This window comes from Coturnix japonica, chromosome 3 (genome assembly GCF_001577835.2).
Source record: "Coturnix japonica isolate 7356 chromosome 3, Coturnix japonica 2.1, whole genome shotgun sequence".
NCBI lineage: Eukaryota > Metazoa > Chordata > Aves > Galliformes > Phasianidae > Coturnix > Coturnix japonica.
In genome coordinates, this window is record NC_029518.1 from 70,375,762 (window position 1) to 70,392,260 (window position 16,499).

A 16,499-nucleotide genomic window follows, 5' to 3' on the forward strand; every position below is an offset into this window, starting at 1 on the left:
TTGAGATGTTTCTGCTTTAAGTGTTGGGAGTTAGGATATTTCACTGTCAGAAGAGTCACTTTTTGTACTACTTACCTGAATTTTGCAGCTGTTAATTTCTTTAATCATCTTCACAGATAACTCGTCTGAAGATTGACAGGAATCCATTTGCCAAAGGGTTTAGAGATTCAGGACGTAACAGGTAGGTGCTGGAGAAGGAGTGGGCTTGTTGTTGCTGACAGAGCCAGTTTGTGAAGGCTGGTAGTAGATATCCTTCATATTGAGGGGACTACCTGTATTTACAAATTAGTCTGAGGACTTGGGCTCCCTGAGGGAGCACTTAGTCTTCCCATTAAAGATCTCAGTGGTGGCTTCCTGCTCCTCCTCCCCTGACCCTCTTGATCATGAACTGATTGGCAGGTGGCTTGACATAAGTACTCATGTTTCCTTTCATTGGAAACTGCAGCATACTGTGAAGGCTTAAAATCAAATTAATGCAGACTGAAGTATGTGATCTTTAAGAGGTTGGTTAAGACCAGAGTGTGCCACAGGACGGGAGTAGGGAAGTATGTACAGCCAAGGGGACTGTGTCACTATGATGCTGTAAGCTGTGATCTTTGGGCACCGCAGTGAGCATGTAGGTAATGATACTGACCTAGGCATGGGAATTCTCCAAAGCCAGCAGGCAAGGGTACGAGGGAGCACGGCTGGCCAGCAGAAGAAGCTGTTCCTGAAGTCTCCCTCCTGGCTAGAGACACAAACTGCAAATATGAATATCCATCTCCTTCATGCGAGTGTATTAGGATAAAGTGACTCCTTTTTTCTTAAAGAGGGAGAATCTTGTTCCCCTCCTGCAGTAATCTGATAGTTATTACTCATGCTTAGGAGGCTGGAGATGTGTGTCAAAGTATTTCTTTTGCTTAATGAGTTTTAAATCCACTTCCCAGGTGAATGCTTTTCTTACTAGGCTATAGATGACCTTGAAGCAGGCCCTATTTCCACCTTTTCTGTTGCAGTTGAACTGATTAATTGCTTGCTTTTTCTTGATCCACTATTCTTTCAAAATAGCAATAGGGAATCTGAGCAGTGCAAAGTGGAGGCTTAGGTCTAGTCCCTGCTGCCAGAACTGATGAGGTATTTTATGCAAAGATTGTTCAATGCAAAATACTTAAGCCTGTTATGAATTGTGTGTTCAACCATTTCATCTAAAAAAAGCAGCATTTAATTGCGGTGCATAGTATACATCAGTTCCAGTGACCACTTTGCGTTTGCTGTCTACAGCTGCTATATTTATGATCTAGTCTTCCAGAGAAGGGAGCAGACTGTGCTCTGGTAGGAATGTTCAGAGAGAATCTTTCGTTGGCTGCTTTACTGAGCTTTACTTTTAGCAGAGGCTACAGCTTTAAAGACCGTTTTGTTCTTCCACCTGAATTAACTGAACGCTGTGACTGAACAGCAAACAAGATTATTTTTTAGAAGATGAACATTTTTAGAAGGGATGGAGCTATAAAAATGTACAGGAGTCCACTGCAAGTATCTTCTCAGTTTTCAGTCCATATTTCCTGCTTTCTAAGATTTTTGTCTTCTGTCAAGAAACAATTGGCAATACCCTGTCCTGAAACCTGGAAAGAATGTCCCAGGCCCTGGCATAAATAGACTTTTGTCCATTTCTCTTACTTTCTATTTTGCATTTAAATTAGCAGTAACTTCCAGATAAAAGAAGTGACTGAAGAAGCAAAATTTGATTTGTGTACTTGAGTTTACCCAAGAAAAAAATTTCTCTGCAGCTGCAGCTGTGTAAAACTAGTTACTGTACGGAGGCTGTTCAGAGATGTTCTTTTCGTTTAGCTTCTAGGAATTGTTTGGGTTCAGGCATTAAAAAGGGGCATGTTTTTGAAAGGAAAAACAGTTACAGTCCATTTCTGTAAACTATGAAGCCTGTCTTGTAGAGGTGTGTTTTGGAATTGGTTTTAGATAAGGTCTGAAAGCTTTTACCCTAATAAAACCACTCGTTATGGAAGTGACTCTGTGTACTTTGTTGCAAAGAGGCGTTAGTTTGCTGAAATCAGTACTGCTGTTTTCTTTGATAGGCTTCGTGGCACTGAATAAGTATGTTTGGATGTGAAGCTTAGGTTTCAAATTTTTGAGGAAAGCACTGGTTTACTCATCTGATTAATAGTTTACTCTGTTACCAAACACAAAAATTACAGGGTCTGCTGCAAACGTAATGCCTCCTATTTTATTATGTTGACCAAAAATGTCAGAGGCAAGTGTTGGTGGTATGGCAGTAGAGGTTGAACCTTCCTGCCAGTATTCCATTACATTTTGTTGCCCTGCGATAGATGGCAGCAGAGAGGCAGTCTGACAAAATGGCATCTGGCATGGAATTATGGATGAAGCAGAGGTGTGGAGTTGACTTCCTCCAAGCGGAAAACATAACACCCACTGACATTCATTGATGTTTGCTGGATGTTTATGGAGGCCAAACAGTGGGTGTGAGCACAGAGAGGTGCTGCATTTCAGCAGTGTTGACAGCACCATAGAAGTCAACAAACCTTCTGGGTGGCTGTGCACAGCAGTCACACAAAATGGAGAGCATCTCAGTCAGCTCATCAAATTAGTGGATTACAGCCAGAGGATTGTGTATGGAGATGAATGTCACTTAACTGGTGGCAATGATGGAATATCACAAAGATTGTGCCAAGGCAGTCCCTGGTGAAGCTGAAGATGACAGTTTCCTGAAATGCACTGATACCAATGATGATGTGTTGTTACCACTATGAGCCAGAGTCAAAATGAAAGTCCATGGAGTGGTGACATGAAGAAGTTCAAGATGCAGCCCTCAGAGGGCGAAGTGATATATACAGGCTTTTTTTTGCAATAGGAAAGAAGTGATCCTTCTGGATTTCCTGGAACCCAGGTGAACAGTCAGCTCTGACTGCTACATGATGACAGTGGCTCTGCTGAAGGCTCCAGCTTCCAGTGTAAGGATAAAGAAGACAACCTTTCTCTTGCAACACAACACCAGGCCTCATAACAGTCTCAAGACCATAAAGCACATTGCCAGTCTTGGCTGAACTGCATACCCACCATATAGTCCAGATGTGGCATCTTCCAGCTTCCATCTGTTTGGACAGAAGAAAGATGGATTGTGTGGGCAACATTTTCCTAGCAATTGTGCCATCATAGCAGCTGTGAATCAGTGGGTGGTTACCTTCACTGGTGCAGATCTGTATGAGCACAGTATGATGGCTCTTGTTCATCTCTGGCAAAAATACGTAGGTAATGGTGGTGACTATGTTAAAAATGGTGTTTTGTAGCTGAGAATTTTCTCTGTCAAATAGTTTTATTGTGCTCTTTGTTGTAATTTTAATGGAAATAAATAGGAGGCATTACTTTTGGAGTGACTTATATAAATATTAAGATTTCTATCTTCATAGGTCAAACTGTTCTACTTCTCACCTACACATCTTAGTTTGTGAGAAAAGTGTAGGAAGTGCTGCACACCACTATGTTTAACTTTTCAAAGTTGCTTTAATTATTGTGGCTGTCTTACTTATTAAAAATACTCCCTTTCAGGTCATTTTCCTTTAGTTCCACAGGCTATTTTACAGAAATCAGTAGCTTCACCTTTTAAAAGTGTTCCCTGTACATTTGCAAAGTGCAACAGAATTTATGTGCTGAGAATTGCTTCATTCTTCAGTTAGGCCTTACATTTGACCCTATAAAAACTTTTACTCAGGAAAGGTCCAGAATTTCTCTCTTTAAATGCTTCAGGAAAAACATAACTGTTTTGTTAAATAAACTTGGCTATTTGATAGCGCAAATTAGAGTGGTGATAAAATGTGGAAATTGTTCAAAAGCATCTTGTATAAATTATCACCTTGGCTACACTCCTCCAGGAGGTGGCTTTTATCTCCACTTTAACTAGAATTGAAAATTCACCATTACTGCAGAAAATGAAGGCTATCTTTTTAGTCGAGGTTAAGCTAATAAATGCTTTATAACCGTTTCCTGGAATACATTTGTGGTCTTGGAAATGTAAGTAGAAGAAGCAGTATTAGAAGAACTTGTTGGTAGCTTCAAATTGAGCTGTTTGTATAATGCTAGTTTACAAATGTTGCTGCTCTAAGGCAGGCACTCATAGTTGGTATGTATCTGGTGCTGACACTTAGCAGGCCTTTGGGGCTTGAAAGCCAAAAATAATTGCAGAACTATAACTTGCAGCTGCATTCTGTGAGAAAGCATATGAGCCTTTACTTTCTGGACATAGAGATTCTTCTAAATACGATCTGCCATGACCGTGTAGATAGTTTTTTTTGTTTTGTCAGGAGAGTATTGATGGAAAATGATTAAAGATCTTTATTTTCTAAAGACATTTTTCCCAGCACCTGAGACACAACATTCTTTGCAAAACAGCTGTATGCCCCTTCATTGCTCACAGTGTTTGTGTGATTGTCCAACTCATCAGAAAAGACTTGAAGTCCGGTTTCAATAATGGCCAGTTGATCACCTTTGCTCTAGTCAGAAATAGGAGATTGCTTCTCTGGCAATTAGAGCAGCTGCTTTAAAGGAAATGCCGTGGTAGGAAAGCGTTTAATATTGTTGCAGCCAGCTCCACTCAAAAAAAAAAAAAAAAAAGCCAGCACCCCAAATAAAATCATAATAGAGAAGCAGACTTGTGGAAATGGAAAACTCTTTGCAGTATATCAGCCCAATGATTGCAGATTGTAGCAGTCTTGTGGGTTAGAATGTAAGGCTCTTCTAAAAAGCAAAATGAACTTGAAAATAGCAAACTTATTCTGAAATGTTGATCATTTTTCCGTGTTTTTGAGATAAAGTATTCAGAGGAATATGACAAAATGTTTTTTTGTTCTAAATAGAATGGGACTGGAAGCTTTGGTGGAGTCCTATGCTTTCTGGAGACCTTCCCTTAGGACACTCACCTTTGAAGATATACCTGGGATACCTAAACAAGGTAATAGCCTTTGTGTTTTATTCCAAAACAAAACTGCATTAAGATAAAATTCTTTATGTCCATCATTACTTACTGAAATCAAGATGAGTGTGCCACCTACATAAAAAAATGACTAACTAACCCCACTGGCAGCCATTACCTCTCATTGGAATTAATTGAAGTTACAAAAGAAGTGCTAACTTAAGCACTGTGGCAGTAAAAGTGTTAGGTCATAAAGATAAATCAGATCACACATGGAGGAAAATGACAGTTAAGGACAGAATAAACTCTTATTGAGGATTATGCTTTAGCTATGTACACAAGGCAGTATTTATTTATGGGTGACTTCCATTGTAAACATCCAAACTCAAATGTGGGAATTACTTGTGTGCTTAGGATTAAAATACATAAATAAATGCATGAAAGAATAGGTATTATCTGTATTGAATAAATACTTCTACATTTAATTGTGTTCTCTCTTTGGAAAGCTTTGATTCTTAAAGACCAATAAATTGTTCAGTGAAAGTCCTATAAGCATTTTTTCGCATCCTAGAGCTTGAAAATTTTGCTTTCTGCTGCTCTCTAGTCCATAATCGCTTGGCTTTATCTTTCCTGTCATAGTGGTAGTGCTGTGAAGGAGAGATGGGCTTTTAAATGGCCTGTTCAGACACAGGTATCTCTGTATTCTTTTCAGAATTCCATTATTTCCAGGGCATACTTGTGCATATACAAACCTCTCAGTTTTTCTCACCTAAATCAGACTTGCTCTTGGTTTATTACTTTTCCTGCTATCAAATTGATAAACATCCTACCTACTTTTTTGATAATATATGCCAGAGGAGAAAAAAATAAAAGAACAAAACCAGAAAATACAGAAACACACAGAAATCACTTTTCTTAGCTTCTCCTTGGACTGCTCCTTTGATGAATCTTCAGCATAAGTGCTTGATGTGAACAGTTAAAAATAACTTTTCATGTGAAGTCACAGATACTTGGGATGAACATGGACAATTTTTTAGGCAGAGGGAGGGGTTGAGGGTGCTTTTAAAGGGTGTTTTGAAGGGACAATAACATCAGACCTTGTCCAACTATGTAAGACTGAAGGATAACTCACTGTGAAGACCTCCTGTTTCTCCTTTGTAGGGGGTAGACCAACTGTGTTGCCATCTGTTTGTACATAGCCAAACTTTTGGAGAGCAGGGAAACTGCAGCCATGGGCTTCCCCCTCTGCTGTAGCCTGAGGTTAAGGACCTTATGAAGTTACTGTTGATTGGAGAATGGAAACTAGAATCCTTGCAAAATCTTTAATGTGCCTTGGACAATAGAGTGATTTAGAGCTTAGGCAAAGAGACTTGGTGAAAGACCCCATTAGAACTTTGTCCCAGTTTTAATGTGGCCATCTTCAGACAGTGGGGTTGTTGGTATAGAAAAAGTTGGAAAATTCCACTAAGATAAGCCGTCAAGCTATAACCACCATGCTCATTAACCATGTCTCTCAGTCTCGCATCTCCATGTTTCTTGAATCCTCCAGGGACAAGGTCTCTATCACCTCCCAAAGCAGCTATTTCAATGCATTACTACTTTTTCTGTGAAGAAATTTTCCTAATATCCAACCTGAGTTCATAGGGTTTCTGAGATGTGGAGCTATCTCATCACGTTTTGTGCTTGGTGTGTGTGTGGGTTTTTGTTTCTTAGTTTTGTCAGTAGAAAAGCAAGCAGGAGGTAAACTTCATTTTAAACTTACTTTTCTTTTTTAGCTCACCTATCATGAAAACCTGTTAACTTACTGACAGCGTGTATCACAAGCTGTCAGACTGTTACTGTGAATAACAATCAGGAATGTCTTCTTTGCTATGTGACTTTGGCCTGGGAGACTGTAAAAGGTCCAGATCTATTTTTCTATGTTCACTTTCCCAGGAGATATATTTTTCTAAGACAAAAGTTTTCTTGCAGCTGAGAAACTTTCAGTCCTCAGAAGATACTTGACCTCACAAATGAACAGCAGGCAGTTCATATTTAGGAGCTCTCAGTGCTTGTGGTTGTCATATAAAAAGTTCTGATAGCAGTAAATGAGTAGTTTGTCAACAGTTTGCTGCAAGAAGTAAAATAACAATGCACAATATACAGCCAGTGCATTTCCTGAGGTTGTTTTATCTGTGGAATCTTCTATCATTTAAGATAAGGAGCCAATCCCTTATGTGGTGCTCTGACAGTGACAGACGCAGAAAGATGCTTTTCTCGTGCAGAGCATGGCTTGAAACCCACTCTGGAGTATAGCAACAACAGAGACCACACAAAATACGTAACTTTGAAGAAGGCTTCCTGTGGTGTGGTACTTGGATGGCTGCATTGTTGCTGCTAAGCAGTTCTCTTGCAGGATCAAATGAAAAGTAGTTAGCCTTTTGGTCTGGAGCTGAAAGGTTGGGTGTATTGAGTGTTGGTCACAAGAGCACAGCTGGTGTTCCATTGACAGATGATTTATTTAAAAACATGCATGAGCCACATGCATCCACCTTCACATGTATGCACATACATATTTTGCATGAATTTATGTCAAGTGTTTTACATCAAGGGTTATTATAAAAGACAATGGTCTCAATTTGTCACCTAGAAAATGAACCTTTCCCAGCATGCTCCTTACACTGTCATATTCTCTTCCAGGAAATGCAGGTTCTTCTACCTTGCTCCAGGGATCTGGCAGTGGAGTGCCTTCTACCCACCCTCACCTTTTGCCGGGTTCCCCTTGCTCATCTCCAGCCTTCCATCTCAGTCCCAACACTAGCCAGCTCTGTAGCCTTGCTCCTGCTGACTACACAGCTTGTGCCCGCTCAGGTTTGACCCTGAACAGATACAGCACTTCTTTGGCTGAAACCTACAACAGGCTCACAAGCCAAACCAGTGAGACATTTGCACCCCCAAGGACTCCCTCTTATGTTGGTGTGTCGAGTAGCACAACTGTGAATATGTCAATGAGCGGCAATGACGGGGATGCATTCAGCTGCCCGCAAACTGGCTTATCTATGCAGATTTCAGGGATGTCTCCACAGCTCCAGTACATCATGCCATCCCCTTCCAGCAATGCCTTTACCACTAATCAAACCCACCAAGGCTCCTACAACACATTTAGACTGCACAGTCCCTGTGCTCTGTATGGATATAACTTTTCGACATCCCCTAAACTGGCTGCCAGTCCTGAGAAAATTGTTTCTTCCCAAGGAAGTTTCTTGGGGTCCTCGCCGAGTGGAACCATGACGGATCGGCAGATGTTGCCCCCTGTGGAAGGAGTGCACTTACTTAGCAGTGGGGGGCAGCAGAATTTCTTTGACTCTAGGACCCTAGGAAGCTTGACACTCTCATCTTCTCAAGTGTCTGCACATATGGTTTGATGAAGCTTTTAAGTAAAAGTACAGTATGTTTGGTGTCTACAATGTATTTCTTTTGGAGTATGAAGGGACAATCGATGTAGCTTGTAAAGTGTGTGTATATATAATATGAGAGGAAGTTTCACTGATTTTTTGACTTGTTTGCTGCCAGATTATTCTCCTATTTTGAGTTGCACGGAGTTTTCTGCAGCGCAGACTGCTTTAGTTTTCTGGTATAATACACTTAGTTGTGTAACACGTTGGGACATATGCAACAAATTAAGTAAGACTTCCTCCCCTTTCCCCCTCCTCTGTTCTAACCCCTTTAAAGAATGAAATGACACTTAGAGTATTAAACGACACAAACAAGCCCACTTACATTGCCTGTAGTACTAGTGAGATTCTTTAAAACATTCATGCAGTGTTAAGCTGATGCACCAAAGGCATTTTACAATCTTCTTCTCTGTTATAAGGGATATGAAGAGTATTTGGACTTTCAAGTGTTAAGTATCAAGCATCCAGCCTAAAATAGAAGTTTAGCTAATGGATTATTTACAAAGTAAACAGAAAGATTAGTTTGCCTTCTCATGATACGCTGTTTTTAGCTTATCAACGGCACAGCATTCTTACTAGTGTTTTTTTTCTGCATTAGTCTAGATTTATGATTAGGAATTGAAGATAAATAGCGCTTATTCAAATTGCGGTGATGTGAGTGATTTAAACGAACAGCCAAAGAAATGGCATTCCTTGGTACAGAATGAACTTTGGGGTGCTTCATTTTTGTCAAAGGAAGGGCTTGACTCATCTTTTTTCCATCATAAATATTGCCTATAAGACATTTAATGAACAGTAGGATATTCTAATGTATCTTTGTTTTTATATTTTTACTTTTTTAAAGCAAATGCAGGTTTGATTTAGAAAAAGTGTGCAGGATGAGAAATTCTGTGATTGATTTTACCATTTTTTGTGTGTTGTGACCCCCCCCCCTCCTCCCCATTTTTTTTTTTTTATAAGAGAAAAAAGTCCTCAGTATTTCATAACTTGCATTCATATTGCCCGTAGAAGCAATATAAAAGCAGAACTTTCTTCTGGCTGCCTCCCTGTAATGTGGCCAAGTTGGGACTGGGATTACAATGGGCAAAATTCCTTTAGTAGTTTTTTTCGAAAGGTACTGTGTAACACCTAGAGCCTGTTTCCCTCCCTCCAGGGAGCCCTCTGTCTTTTGTTGTTGTTCCTTTCTGTCATGGGGCTTTTGCTGCTCTGTTTCTCAGTCTTTGCTATGGAATTATGGAATTCCCATCTCTGGTTTAACTGGCAATTGCAAGAACAGAATGCAGATCAAAATCTGCTCCTGATCAAGCTTCTTCATTGTGATGAGCACATGGGGAGATGCTGGTCCTGGGGATTCTTCTGCCCTCATCTGTGCCTGCACCTCTGTGTTGTGCATGGTCCTGCTGCGAGAGCTGCTTTCCGGCTGCGTGCCTGTTGGAGCTGAAACACGAAGGGTATGGAAGCGATTTTAATGATTGAGACCATCAGCCATCTTCAACATTGCCCTAACCCTCCTCTGTACTACGCAGGTGATATAAAGGTGTCATAAAGTGGGTACAAAAGTAACTAAAAATGCTTCCCTGTTCAATACTGAAGGAGAAAAAGGCCTTCAGATTTTACATTTTTCAGTGAAAGTGTTTTGATGTCTTTCCTGGCAAACAGTGGGCTTAACAACTACCACCTAAAAAAATACTCAGTGCAGCTAATGTTTCTTCAGTAGATCAGAGATAACGCATACAGAAGCAGCCCTCTCTCTATCTTTCCTTAGTACTTAGGAAAAAAAAGAGGCACCGCAACAAACTTTAAGCTGGTGCCTGGGGAAGGCTCTATTCCTATCAGTTATGTTTTGTTTATATTAAAGAAGATGCTTAGAAAGTTCTCACTAAAGCTGGAGAGATAAGAGGGTGAGCCTGCCATGGAAGAGATGAGTTTACTTCTTTGCTGTCACAAGCTTCCCAAGTGACCTTATGCAATTCACTTAACTTTTATTTTTTCTTTTCTAAAATGTGCTAATAGCACTTCTCTGCCTCATTAGGAAATGCTGACTGTACATGAAAGGTGAAGATGATCTTTACATCTGATGTACCGTGGGCAGTACATTCAGGGTGAATGGCTGGGTAGTGCCCATGTGTGAGGAAAACAAAGAGTATTAATGTAACTTGGGTCTGTTGCTAGTTTCTTGCATTGCATTGTCCTTTGATGCAGACCTATAATACTAAAAACACTGTTTAAAAAACTCCCAGTAATAATTTGTGAAATGGTTCTAAGATATGTAAAAGAAGGTCAGTATTTCAATGTTGTGAATTGTCATAGCTCTGTCGGTTTCAGTTAACAAGAGTTGTGTAATTTCTGCTCCAGACCAAACTTTGAAATGTTGCAGTTGGACATAATGCTAAATGAGAGGAGCGGTACAATTAATCTATATGTGAAAAGGAATAAGCAATATAATTATCCATGTCATCTTAAAGGCTGTGACTGTGTAGGAATGTGGAAGAGCTAAGTCATGCGAGTTCCTACAAGGAGGAAAAGTCGACTGTGGATGGATGTAGCATGGAAGTGCCCCCAACAAGAGCGTGTGCTTTGTCACCTGGGAAGTTTTTAGAACTGCTCTCATATTTTTCCTGAAAGTATTCCTTCCATATAGCCGCACAATATGTTTTGAAACATTTGTTCCTTAAAATTTGAATCATATTGTAAATACTTACTGGTGTGCCATTGTGAAAAGACTAGCTTTTTATTAACATAGTAAATGCTATATATGCCTTATATCTATAATTATATATCTGTATTTTACAAAAATGACACAGAAAATATATTAAAGTGTGTATCTAAACACTTTTTTCTACATTTGGAAAATTAAAGGACTTGAGCCTTTTTTCTTTTTTTCTTTTTTTTTCTTCTTTTTTTTTTTTCTTTTTTTCTTTTTTTTTTTTCCTCCACATCTCCAGTAAAAGCAAAGTGACTCCAAGGTAAGCTCTGAAACTCAAAGGTGCTTCAGTAAGCTATAGGGATCTATCTAGCCCACAGTCCTTCCATGTTTCAGCTTACCTGTCTGCTATGGACACTATCATTTGTATGAAGAGGCTGGGGCAGGCATTGCACAAGACAGCTGGGGCTGTAAGATGTGTGGAGGAGTGAGTACCTTGCCATGCTATTTTTCCATAGACCAACTCATTCCAGCTGCCAAGACAAGTTTTGCTGCCCCTTATCAGCCAGATTTGGGAAGTTAACACTTCTGTATGATCAGGTGCTTGTATGAGAGCTTGATGCCTTGCATATCTTCTCTATGTACTTACTTTGGTCATTCACTCTCCCTTCTGTTTATTCTAAAATCCATGGATTCCCAAGGCAGGGTTTACACCCAATAAACAGCTGGATATGCTGTGATTCTATTCAGCAACGAGCAACATTTATCCCCACAGAAATACTGCTATCCATAGAGGCCTTATTTCTCATTGTACTGCAGTAAATGATTCCATGTGACATAGGGCACAGAGCCTGAAAATATGATTGCTTTGGAATACTAGGGTTTCGTAGTCACTTAACACCAGCATTGTTGCAAATGACCAGAATTAGGGCAAAAGAAGTAGGCATGAAAATGCTTGATCATAAATATCAGGCCTCTGGAGAGAATGAGAACTTCTGTTTTTAATAAGACACAAGTCTTTTTTGAAATGGTGCAATCACACGCTGAGAAGCCTCATTTCTGCTTGAAATGGCAACGGGAGAAAATCACAGACAGCAGTGACATCAGTGTTAGCAGGTCTATATTGTGAGCAGCTGAAGAGGGGGAGCTTAAGTTATCATGGAAAGTAGCTCACAGATTCTCTGGGAGTTTTTTTCCTGTAAAGATAATCATCTAATTAGTCTGTATAGCAGATTGCTTGTAAGGGCTGAAGACTTTTAGAGATTTATATATCCACTTCAGAGATGCAGTTACCATTGTTTCACTCATTTGAATGTACTATCAAACTGTCATAGCATTATTGTTTATGTTTACTCTGAAGTCCAAGTTTTAATCTCAATAACTGCAATTATCATAAGGGAGTAATAATCTTTGTGGGCTGTCTTTTCACTTCAGCTGCCAACTTGTTGCTTGAGCTCTTCATTAATACAACCTCAGATACACTATTTCTTCTTTTTAGCACAGAGGTGCAGATACAACAATTCAATATATGCAAAACTGCATTAAAATTCACGCTATGCCTCATTTTCCACACTATTCCTCATTTGCCTATTCATTCAGAACACTGACATGCCTAGATGTCAACATGCCAAGGAAAAAGCATTTCTAGAGCATTCCACTTGCTTTAAATATTTTTTCATCAGTGTTGTTATGTTCAGACACTGAACAAGTATTTTTTACTCAGAAAAGGAAATGTCCTATGCAGCCCCCAATTATTTTTGCACAGTGATATCCAATTGTCCAAACTGACCTCAGACTCCAGACAGAGGTGTTCCAACAAGTAACAATCTGAATCTTCTGGATGTACTTAGAGAGGGTAATAGACCTGGATTGTGAATAGTTTCTATCCATTGCTTATGTTAAACCTGAATCCCCTTCATCTGAAAAGGTTCAAGCTAAAGCTTTTAACAGAAGTTTTCTTGATCTTTTCCTCGTCAAATAAGCAAGTTTGAAAGCTCATTCCTTCTTGAAGTATTGTCACTGTTTGATCTGTTCACACGCATTATCTACATGCTTGTATCCGCTGGCTTGTAGAGGCACCAGACGAAGTTTACAGGGGGAAGAGTACTTGGTCCACTATTAACTCTTACCCCGGAGTGGGTTTCCATAGTAAAGACTCATTACGTAACCACATCGAAGTGTTCCCTGCCATTTCCTGCCTTTCCCCACTCCAGTTCTGCTGCGGGGATTGGCTAGAGGGATGGAAAGAACAGAAATGGGTGCCACAATCCTACCAAGCACATCCTCAATGCATTATTTTAATGTCAGACATGCATGTACTGAGGTGGCACCTATGAGTCTTGGCCGTGTCAGAATATATCTCAATGCATCTCATGGGAGAAGAGTAAAGTATGATGTGAAAGTGTTTGTGCTACCTGAATGCTGGGCTGCTGGCATTTACTGCAGCGCAGTACCTACCTACATCAGCACTGCCTCAGTTTTGGGTATGCCTTGCCCTTATGTTTGCTTGCATACCACTGGGTTTACTTGGATGCTATTAACAGGGAGCCAAGACTAAATTCAGAGCATATTAGAGGAAACCTGCACTCCACTGTGGCCGGTGGCAATGCTGCCATTAACTTGAGAGAGTTTTCACCCATTGTGCTTTGTGGTTACCACATTTTCAGACTCCAGGCCATCCTGCCTTCAGTTGCTGAGTGCGTCTCCCACACAGCAGCTGCATTTGTACTGTTTCCAGGCACTTTCTTCTAGCTCTTCAAGGTGTTCTGCAGGTGGATAGTTGTTAGGTATTTCACATGACCATATTTTGTTTTCAAATCCTGCCCTTTCTGAGCCACAGTCTGTCCCACGCCAAAAAATAAGAGGGGCTTGAATGTTGGTCTCTCTCTCCAGGCCACTGCCGGTGGATGTTGCATTCGCTTCCACGGCAGATAATTGACTATATATTTCCCACAATGTTTTTATTGTATTTTACAAAGAAGAGTAATAAAAATAGAGGCTATATCACACTCAAAGCAGTGTTTCCATTCCTCAGGCAATATTTTTCACTAACCCAAAGGAAAACACCTCCCCACCCTTTCCTGGTTACTATGCTCAGTATATGGTTCTCAGTAAGAAGAAAACCAGATGCCATTCTTAAATGTAAGATGGTAGAAACCAGAAAAGCAGAAATAAAATGGACCCAATTCAGAGAAATGTTCCTGGATAGCCCTCAGATTCTTTAAAGTGCAATATAGGCATTAATGCTACCAGAGGCATCTGCAGAGGAGCTTTGATGCATCACCGAGAAGACAGCAGTTTGGTAGGACTGTGTGTGTGTGTGATAGATGCCATGCCATGTAGAAAATGTATTCCATACTTATTGTTACTGCTACACAAAGATATGTAAGCAAATGTTGTGTAGGCGGTTTTGATAATTCTTCAGATAAGATTGGTTCATGAGTGTTAAGCAGACCTCAAAGCTGTGTTAAAGGACACCATCTCAGGCAGAATTATGTGCCAAGCCCAGGCAACTCAGTCCATCCTTGTGGTGTTAATTAAATAGCATCTCATAATGAACATAAAGCAACTCATTTAGACAGGCATTTACTTCACTTTGCTGAAACTGAATCATAGAATCATAGAGGATACCTTAATTTTCTTCAGCATTTCAGAAAGATGACAAATACCTGGGAACTCTGATATTGAGTGGTTTAGCTCCATAGGTTGATGATGATTATTATTATTATTGAAAAAGAAGGGCTTTGGAAAACAAACTTTCAATCAAGTGAAGGCAAAAAAGGCTGGTATATGAGCAAACTATCTCTAGACATCACAGTATACAACCTCAGATGCCTAGAAATGATATGCCTGGGCTCATGACCTTGTGCTCTGCAGAAAGAACTGTTGCATTAAGCAGTCAAGTGATCCATGGAGGTACCTTTAACTTATGAAGTGTTGGGTAGTATGAGGGCTTTTGTTTGGTAAGTGAAAAGCTGAACTACTTAAAATATCTAGATTTGAATATCTGCCATTTTAAGCCTTTAAAATTCTGGTTTGGTTTTTGTTGTTGCTTTATTTTTTGGAAGATACTCTTAGCAAAGATGAGATGATGCTTAAAAATTTCCAGCCAGATGTGTCTCCAAGCTTTCCCAGAGATGAAGGATATTCAAATATAGTTTGAATCCAACCCATTTTATAGATAAGTTTGTTTTATAGCTGGCCACAGCTGTGAAGTTTGGATGCAGATCTGTAACACTTCTAAACTTTGAAGGCCACAGTCTGTGGTTTTGGATTTGAATCCCCAGTGGGTTGTTGCATCAGACTGCCATTCACATCTGTTTCACTGACAGCTTGGTGCAAATCTCCAATGCTGGCTTCAGATTCTGAAAGCTGAACATCAGAAATGTCTGTTCTCAAGAACACTGCAGCAGATGAGCAGTGACAGCAGCAACACTGCAGGTTAACAGCTCTCTCCATGCCACCTATGGGCCAACAGTGATCCACCACAGAACACTGGCTGGTGGGTCACAGATTACTGGCTTCCATGCTACAAAGTATGCTGTACACTTCCTTCATATTATGTTTTCCTGTAAGCAAATACTGCAGCTTCCCACAGTGACCTTACATGATCATGTAAAAGGTGAAAGCAGCTGTGTAATTGCTAATGGGTTGAGGGCTGGTCCTTGGAGCACTCTTGGAGAGCTTATCCATGCCGAGTGGTGGCTAAGAAATAAGGTAGAAAGTGAATTTACAACACCTCAGCTTGACAGGTGAGTACTCTCACATGCAGTCAGCCAGAAGGAAGGTCCTCCTGCTGAAATAAAAGGAAGCCAAACCACAGAGGCGATGCTCCTGCAAAGACACAGTGCTACAAGGCTGAGCTCCTGCCGTTTCCCTCTTGTTTGCTCTACAGGCAGATTTCAGCTGTACTATAACAAATAGCAAACCACAAACATCTATCTGTGAGAGTGTTACTGGTTGTCACTGTGGCATGGTCCGCCTCACCCACTGCAGTGACAGAGCCACCCATGGTAAACGCCGGACAACTCCTCTGACCTGTTAATAGTTGGCAGAGTATTTGATGACAGTTGCAAGAATCTGATGCACAGCAGTATCCTTTACAGCAGTTTAATCTTTGTCATCAAATCCCCCAGCAGCCATGATTAATAGCAGCACTTGAGCTTGTTTTGAAAGTTGTATATTTGGCAGCTATGAACTTTGATCTATGGTTTTGCTTTAAAGAATCATTATGACACAAACTTTTCCTGTAATCCTTCCATCTAATTAAACCACACACAAATACTATGTGGGGAAATATGATGCTATTGATATAAGCTGTGTGTTTATTACAATATTTTAGGCACTTTATTAAAGTGGATAGTTGTTCCCAGCAAGATAATAGATAAGGTCCCTAAAAACACTAACATTGCCCAAAATGAGTATATAAGAGAGTTTCCCAAGGCCAAATTCGATTTGAAAATTTCTCTGTTGATTAATACTGTGCCCTTGAACCCAGTAAGGG

The 16,499-nt window shown here is 40.1% G+C and overlaps 1 protein-coding gene and 1 long non-coding RNA gene across 3 annotated transcripts in view; one reads left to right on the top strand and one right to left on the bottom strand.

Annotated features, from left to right (window-relative positions):
• TBX18 (T-box transcription factor 18) overlaps positions 1–11,088 on the top strand; it is a 24,290-nt gene extending 13,202 nt beyond the window's left edge. Inside the window, exons 6-8 of the mRNA XM_015858965.2 lie at positions 117–181; positions 4,863–4,957; positions 7,598–11,088. Of these exons, the coding sequence (XP_015714451.1) occupies positions 117–181; positions 4,863–4,957; positions 7,598–8,322 (885 nt within the window). The 3' untranslated portion in view covers positions 8,323–11,088. The remainder of the gene's footprint in view (positions 1–116; positions 182–4,862; positions 4,958–7,597) is intronic.
• Positions 9,708–16,499, bottom strand: part of LOC107311983 — an 18,940-nt gene continuing 12,148 nt past the window's right edge. For both annotated transcript variants that reach the window (XR_001554329.1, XR_001554328.1), the window contains exon 4: positions 9,708–9,789. This is a non-coding gene — a long non-coding RNA (uncharacterized LOC107311983). The remainder of the gene's footprint in view (positions 9,790–16,499) is intronic.